At 44.1% G+C, this 7500-nt stretch overlaps 2 protein-coding genes across 6 annotated transcripts in view; both read left to right on the top strand.

Moving 5' to 3' along the window:
* LOC126988634 (flotillin-1-like) overlaps window positions 1-7500 on the top strand; it is a 30072-nt gene that overhangs the window by 15167 nt on the left and 7405 nt on the right. For both annotated transcript variants that reach the window (XM_050847005.1, XM_050847004.1), the window contains exons 7-10: window positions 555-635; window positions 2020-2126; window positions 3424-3634; window positions 4098-4262. In XM_050847005.1, coding sequence (XP_050702962.1) covers window positions 555-635; window positions 2020-2126; window positions 3424-3634; window positions 4098-4262 — 564 coding nt within the window. The remainder of the gene's footprint in view (window positions 1-554; window positions 636-2019; window positions 2127-3423; window positions 3635-4097; window positions 4263-7500) is intronic.
* LOC126988636 (uncharacterized) lies at window positions 4276-7091 on the top strand. 4 transcript variants are annotated; one of them, XR_007742341.1, is made up of 2 exons: window positions 4276-5565; window positions 5962-7091. XR_007742341.1 is itself a non-coding variant. In XM_050847006.1 (2 exons), exons 1-2 carry the CDS (start codon window positions 4925-4927, stop codon window positions 6188-6190), a joined length of 969 nt encoding a protein of 322 aa, XP_050702963.1. In that variant the 5' UTR covers window positions 4276-4924; the 3' UTR covers window positions 6191-7091. The 4 variants fall into 4 exon arrangements, 1 of the variants encoding a protein (XP_050702963.1); XR_007742342.1 differs by lacking the exon at window positions 5962-7091 and adding an exon at window positions 5764-5912; XR_007742340.1 differs by lacking the exon at window positions 5962-7091 and adding an exon at window positions 5665-5856.

Here is a 7500-nt window from a genome sequence, read left to right as displayed (position 1 = left end):
AGGAGGAGGAGGAAGGAAGGAAGACTTGTTTAGCATTGAGGAAAGTTTGGAAGAAGAAGAATAGGAGGAGGAGGAGGAGAAGAGGGAACAGTTTGGTATAGTATATTGGAGTTGGTTTGAAGAGAGGAGGAGGAGGAGGAGGAAGAAGAAGAATATACCTAGTTGTTTAGAAAGAGGAGGAGGAGGAGGAAGAAAAATACCTAGTTGTTGAGGAAGAGGAGGAAGAGGAAGAGGAGGAGGAGGAGGAGGAAGGAAGGAAGACTTGTTTAGCAATAAGGAAAATATGGAAGAAGAAGAAGAAGAGGAGGAGGAGGAGGAGGAGGAGGAGGAAGAAGAAGAAAAAAACAACATTTGGTATCATAAAAAGAAGAGAAGAAGAAGGAAGAGGAGGAGGAGGAGGAGGAAGAAGAGGAAGAGGAAGAAGACAGAGATGGAAAGAGGAGGAGGAGAAGGAGGAAGAAGAAGAGAGAGAGAGAGAGAGAGAGAGAGGGAAATCATAACTACTATTACAACTATTATTATTATTATTATTATTATTATTATTATTATTCCAGAAAGCTGAAGCCGAACTTGCCTACGACTTACAGGCTGCGAAGACTCGACAGAAGATCAAAGAGGAGCAGATGCAAATTAAGGTATAAATCAACAAAGAATGACCTCACTTTGTTGTATAGAAAGTCTCATTAGTAAGGAAGCATATATGAATTTCCTGGGTCAAGGCCTATAGTGACTGTTTTGGGTTTTGTTAGGTTAAGTTTAGGGTATCTTCAAACACATGATAGCCAGCACCTTATGGTATAAATCAACAAAGAATGACCTCACTTTGTTGTATAGAAAGTCTCATTAGTAAGGAAGCATATATGAATTTCCTGGGTCAAGGCCTATAGTGACTGTTTTGGGTTTTGTTAGGTTATGTTAGGTTAAGTTTAGGGTATCTTCAAACACATGATAGCCAGCACCTTATGGTATAAATCAACAGAGAATGACCTCACTTTGTTGTATAGAAAGTCTCATTAGCAAGGAAGCATATATGAATTTCCTGGGTCAAGACTGTTTTGGGTTTTGTTAGGTTATGTTAGGTTAAGTTTAGGGTATCTTCAAACACATGATAGCCAGCACCTTATGGTATAAATCAACAAAGAATTACCTCACTTAGTTGTTTAGAAAGTCTCATTAGTAAGGAAGCATATATGAATTTCCTGGGTCAAGGCCTATAGTGACTGTTTTGGGTTTTGTTAGGTTATGTTAGGTTAAGTTTAGGGTATCTTCAAACACATGATAGCCAGCACCTTATGGTATAAATCAACAAAGAATGACCTCACTTTGTTGTATAGAAAGTCTCATTAGTAAGGAAGCATATATGAATTTCCTGGGTCAAGGCCTATAGTGACTGTTTTGGGTTTTGTTAGGTTATGTTAGGTTAAGTTTAGGGTATCTTCAAACACATGATAGCCAGCACCTTAGGGTATAAATCAACAAAGAATGACCTCACTTTGTTGTATAGAAAGTCTCATTAGTAAGGAAGCATATATGAATTTCCTGGGTCAAGACTGTTTTGGGTTTTGCTAGGTTATGTTAGGTTAAGTTTAGGGCATCTTCAAACACACACACACACACACACACACACACACACACACACACACACACACACACACACAAAGAATGACCTCACTTTGTTGTATAGAAAGTCTCATTAGTAAGGAAGCATATATGAATTTCCTGGGTCAAGACTGTTTTGGGTTTTGTTAGGTTATGTTAGGTTAAGTTTAGGGTATCTTCAAACACACACACACACACACACACACACACACACACACACACACACACACACACACACACAAAGAATGACCTCACTTTGTTGTATAGAAAGTCTCATTAGTAAGGAAGCATATATGAATTTCCTGGGTCAAGACTGTTTTGGGTTTTGTTAGGTTATGTTAGGTTAAGTTTAGGGCATCTTCACACACACACACACACACACACACACACACACACTGACCCTCTCTCTCTCTCCCTCAGGTTGTGGAGCGAGCCCAGGAAATCTTGATCCAGGAGCAGGAGATTCAGCGTCGTCAGAAGGAGCTGGAGGCAACCATCAAGCAGCCGGCAGACTCCGAGAAATTCATGTAAGGAAGAGGAGGAGGAGGAGGAGGAGGAGGAATACATAGGAAGAACAGACACCAGAAGAGGAGGAGGAGAAAAAGGGAAGGAAGAGAGGAGGGGAGAAGGAAAATGGAGGAGGGTAGAGATAGAGAGGGAGGAGGAGGAGAGATGGAGAGAGAGATGGATTGAAGAAGGAGAAAGGAAAGGAAGGGAGAGAGAGAGAGAGGAAGAAAGAGAGAGAAGGATTAAGAAGGAGGAGGAAGATGGACTGAAGAAGAAGAAGAGGAAGAAAGAGGAGGAGAGAGAGAGAGAGAGAGAGAGAGAGAGAGAGAGAGAGAGAGAGAGAGAAGGAGGAGGAGGAGAGAGAGGAAGAAGAGCTGCAGAGAGAGAGGGGGGGGAGAGATTTACATAGATTTACATAGTTAGAAGGTCCAATTACATAGATTTACATAGGGTGTCCATTTACACAGATTTACATAGTGTGCATGTCTAGTTAGATAGATTTACATAGGTGAGAGGTCCAGTTACATAGATTTACATAGGTGGGAGGTCCAGTTACATTGCTTTAGATAGTTAGAAGGTCTAGTTACATAGATTTACATAGTCAGAAGGTCCAGTTACATAGATTTACATAGGTGGGAGGACCAGTTAGATAGTTAGAAGGTCCAGTTACATAGATTTACATAGAAGGTCCAATTACATAGATTTACATAGATGGGAGATCCAGTTACATAGCTTTACATAGTCAGAAGGTCCAGTTACATAGATTTACATAGGTGGGAGGTCCAGTTACATAGCTTTACATAGTCAGAAGGTCCAGTTACATAGATTTACATAGGTGGGAGGTACAGTTACATAGATTTACATAGTTAGAAGGTCCAGTTACATAGATTTACATAGGTGGGAGGTCCAATTACATAGATTTACATAGGTGGGAGGACCAGTTACATAGATTTACATAGGTGGGAGGTACAGGAACATAGATTTACATAGTTAGAAGGTACAGTTACATAGATTTACATAGGTGGGAGGTCCAGTTACATAGATTTACATAGTTAGAAGGTACAGTTACATAGATTTACATAGTTAGAAGGTCCAGTTACATAGATTTACATAGTTAGAAGGTCCAGTTACATAGATTTACATAGGTGGGAGGTACAGTTACATAGATTTACATAGGTTTGAGGTACAGTTACATAGATTTACATAGACATATATATATAAATAGTTAAGTTCAATACAAAATAATATGTCCACTACTACTACTACTACTACTACTACTACTACCACAACTACTACTACTAACCCCCCCCCCCATAGGCTGGAGAAACTGGCGGAGGCGTCCCGGAACAGAGCCGTTCTGGAGGCGGAGGCGGAGGCGGAGAGCATCCGTGTGAAGGGCGAGGCGGAGGCCCTGGCGGTGGAGGCCAAGGCGAAGGCCGAAGCCACCATCATGATCCAGAAGGCGGCCGCCCAGATGGAGTACAAGGAGGCCGCCATGCTGGAGATGTACCTTCAGACGCTGCCCAAGGTGAGTGGCGGCTGGTGGCGGCTTGGGTGTGGCGGCTTGGGTGTGGTGGCTGGGAGAGGAGGAGGAGGAGGAGGAAGAGAAGGAGGGAAGAGAGAGAGTGAGAGAAGAAGAATGAAGGAGAGAGAGAGAGAGAGAGAGAGAGAGAGAGGAGGCGGAGGAGGAAGAGAGAAGGAAGGGAGGAGGGAAGAAAAATGGAGGAGGAGGAGAGAGAGAGAGAGAGAGAGAGAGAGAGAGAGAGAGAGAGAGAGAGAGAGAGAAGGGAAGGAGGGAGAGAAGGAGGAGGAAAGAGAGAGAGAGGAAGAGGAGAAAGAGAGAGAGAGAGAGAGAGAGAGAGAGAGAGAGAGAGGAGATCTGAACCAGTGTTAAGGATCTGAGCACTGGGGCCGTGTGCAGCTCTACCCTATACCCCCACACTTAACCTGACCCCAAATACAGCCCCCTAACACCCCTTCCCCCCCCCCAGGTCGCAGCCGAGGTCGCTGCTCCACTGTCCCAAGCCAAGAAGGTCACCATGGTTAGCAGCGGAAACAGCGAGATCGGGGCAGCCAAACTGACCTCTGAGGTGATGGATATTATAACCCGTGTGCCCATCATGGTGAAGACTCTCACCGGCGTGGATGTGACCAAGGTGAGCAGGGGGTAGGGGGGGATAAGGGTGACACAGCAGGTAACACACAGCAGGTAACACACAGCAGGTAACACTGATAGTTTTGATAATGCAAGTTCCACACATTCATAAGGTTTTGTTGGTAAGAGAACCGGGTAGGACACGAAGTAATGGGTTTAAACTGGACAAATTCAGATTCAACACGGACATAGGCAAGAATTGGTTTACTAACAGAGTGGTGGATGAGTGGAACAGGCTTAGCAGTCATGTGGAGAGTGCCAATACAGTTGTCACATTCAAAAATAGACTAGATAAATTCATGGACAGCGAGGTCGAGGAAAGACTCAAACCGTTAAACTTGCATTCTCTATACAGGCGAAGGGTGCGTGGAGACATGATCGAGGTTTATAAATGGATTACAGGCTTTGATAAGGGAGACATTCATAAGGTTTTGTTGGTAAGAGAACCGGGTAGGACACGAAGTAATGGGTTTAAACTGGACAAATTCAGATTCAACAGGGACATAGGCAAGAATTGGTGTACTAACAGAGTGGTGGATGAGTGGAACAGGCTGAGCAGTCATGTGGTGAGTGCCAATACAGTTGTCACATTCAAAAATAGATTAGATAAATTCATGGACAGCGATATTAGGTGGGGTTAGGTTCACGGGAGCTTATGTTCTTATGTTTATATGTCCCATTCTTGTTGTATCCTGTCCCTGTTGTATTCTGTCCCTGTTGTATTCTGTCCCTGTTGTATCCTGTCCCTGTTGTATTCTGTCCCTGTTGTATTCTGGTATCACTGGTAGCCTGGTAACATACACTCCCAGGTCTTTCTCTGCCTCTGTGGTGGATAGTGGAGTGTTTCCCATGTGGTATTGGTGTGCTGGATATCCCTTCACTGGTAGCCTGGTAACATACACTCCCAGGTCTTTCTCTGCCTCTGTGGTGGACAGTGGAGTGTTTCCCATGTGGTATTGGTGTGCTGGATATCCCTTCACTGGTAGCCTGGTAACATACACTCCCAGGTCTTTCTCTGCCTCTGTGGTGGATAGTGGAGTGTTTCCCATGTGGTATTGGTGTGCTGGATATCCCTTCACTGGTAGCCTGGTAACATACACTCCCAGGTCTTTCTCTGCCTCTGTGGTGGATAGTGGAGTGTTTCCCATGTGGTATTGGTGTGCTGGATATCCCTTCACTGGTAGCCTGGTAACATACACTCCCAGGTCTTTCTCTGCCTCTGTTGTGGATAGTGGAGTGTTTCCCATGTGGTATTGGTGTGCTGGATATCCCTTCACTGGTAGCCTGGTAACATACACTCCCAGGTCTTTCTCTGCCTCTGTGGTGGATAGTGGAGTGTGTCCCATGTGGTATTGGTGTGCTGGATATCCCTTCACTGGTAGCCTGGTAACATACACTCCCAGGTCTTTCTCTGCCTCTGTGGTGGATAGTGGAGTGTTTCCCATGTGGTATTGGTGTGCTGGATATCCCTTCACTGGTAGCCTGGTAACATACACTCCCAGGTCTTTCTCTGCCTCTGTGGTGGATAGTGGAGTGTTTCCCATGTGGTATTGGTGTGCTGGATATCCCTTCACTGGTAGCCTGGTAACATACACTCCCAGGTCTTTCTCTGCCTCTGTGGTGGATAGTGGAGTGTTTCCCATGTGGTATTGGTGTGCTGGATATCCCTTCACTGGTAGCCTGGTAACATACACTCCCAGGTCTTTCTCTGCCTCTGTGGTGGATAGTGGAGTGTTTCCCATGTGGTATTGGTGTGCTGGATATCCCTTCACTGGTAGCCTGGTAACATACACTCCCAGGTCTTTCTCTGCCTCTGTGTGTCCTGTATGTGACATGTTTTGTTCTTTCAGGAAATTGATTTGGTATTACTTGAGGATATATTTCATTCCTGTTAACATACTTATTGGTAGTGACAGTAGTGGTAGTTAATATTCTATGCTTTGTAGTGTTACTTAAGACTCTGTTGATGCTCTGTGGTTAAGTGATGACATTATTATTATTATTATTATTATTATTATTATTATTATTATTATTATTATTATTATTATTATTATTAGTGATGCTTCTTATAAACTTGTGTGTACATAGTAAATTCTGCTACACACACACACACACACACACACACACACACACATACACACACACACACACACACACACACACACACACACACACACACACACACACACACACACACACACACACACACACACACACACACACACACACACACACACACACACACACACACACACACACACACACACACACACACACACACACACACACACACACACACACACACACACACACACACACACACACACACACACACACACACACACACACACACACACACACACACACACACACACACACACACACACACACACACACACACACACACACACACACACACACACACATATACACAATTTTTCTCATTTTTTGGTACACATGAATGCCCATAAATACATACATACATACATACATACACACACACACACACACACACACACACACACACATACATATACACAATTTCTCTCATTTTTTGGTACACATGAATACCCATAAATACATACATACATACATACACACACACACACACATGTACGCATATATTCAGGGCCTTATACATACATATATACATGAATGGATGATGGAGGTGATTCTCTCTCTCTCTCTCTCTCTCTCTCTCTCTCTCTCTCTCTCTCTCTCTCTCTCTCTCTCTCTCTCTTTCAGGACCTAATGGACAAGGTTCCGCCCCCTCGCTCTCTTTATTTAGAGCGAGTAGACAGTGACCTAAAAAGAGAGAGAGCCTGGTAGAGGAAGGTAAAGAGCGAGAGAGAGAGAGAGAGAGAGAGAGAGAGAGAGGGGGGGTATTTTTTCCTTGTTTATTTTCTTTAGTGTTTAAATTTTTCTTCCTCCTCCTCCTCCTCCTCCTCCTCCTCTTTCTTGTAATCATTTTTTGTTTAATTGTATCTCTCTCTCTCTCTCTCTCTCTCTCTCTCTCTCTCACTTCCTATATGTCACAAGTAGGTAAACATACACACACACACATACACACACACATGCACACACACACACACACATGCACATACACACACACTCCGTAGCTCAGTCAGTTAGAGCGCTGCCCTGCCAGGCGGTGGATGGAGCCCCACTCAGGCTGAAATCTTTGTGGTGCCAAGGAGTGGATACTGTTCGCCTCCTGATCAAGTTGAGTGGGGGGGGAG

Source organism: Eriocheir sinensis, chromosome 69 (genome assembly GCF_024679095.1).
Source record: "Eriocheir sinensis breed Jianghai 21 chromosome 69, ASM2467909v1, whole genome shotgun sequence".
Lineage (NCBI taxonomy): Eukaryota > Metazoa > Arthropoda > Malacostraca > Decapoda > Varunidae > Eriocheir > Eriocheir sinensis.
Note: the sequence above shows the minus strand (reverse complement) of the source record. Positions and strands in the feature narration are given on the sequence as shown.

What these genes read in the sequence shown, in the direction of transcription:
- LOC126988636 (XM_050847006.1), top strand. Translation starts at nt 4,925, where the DNA reads ATGTTTATATGTCCCATTCTTGTTGTATCCTGTCCCTGTTGTATTCTG. An exon ending in CTGGTAACATACACTCCCAG is followed by an intron (nt 5,566 to 5,862) that starts GTCTTTCTCTGC and finishes ATACACTCCCAG; the next exon opens with GTCTTTCTCTGCCTCTGTGG.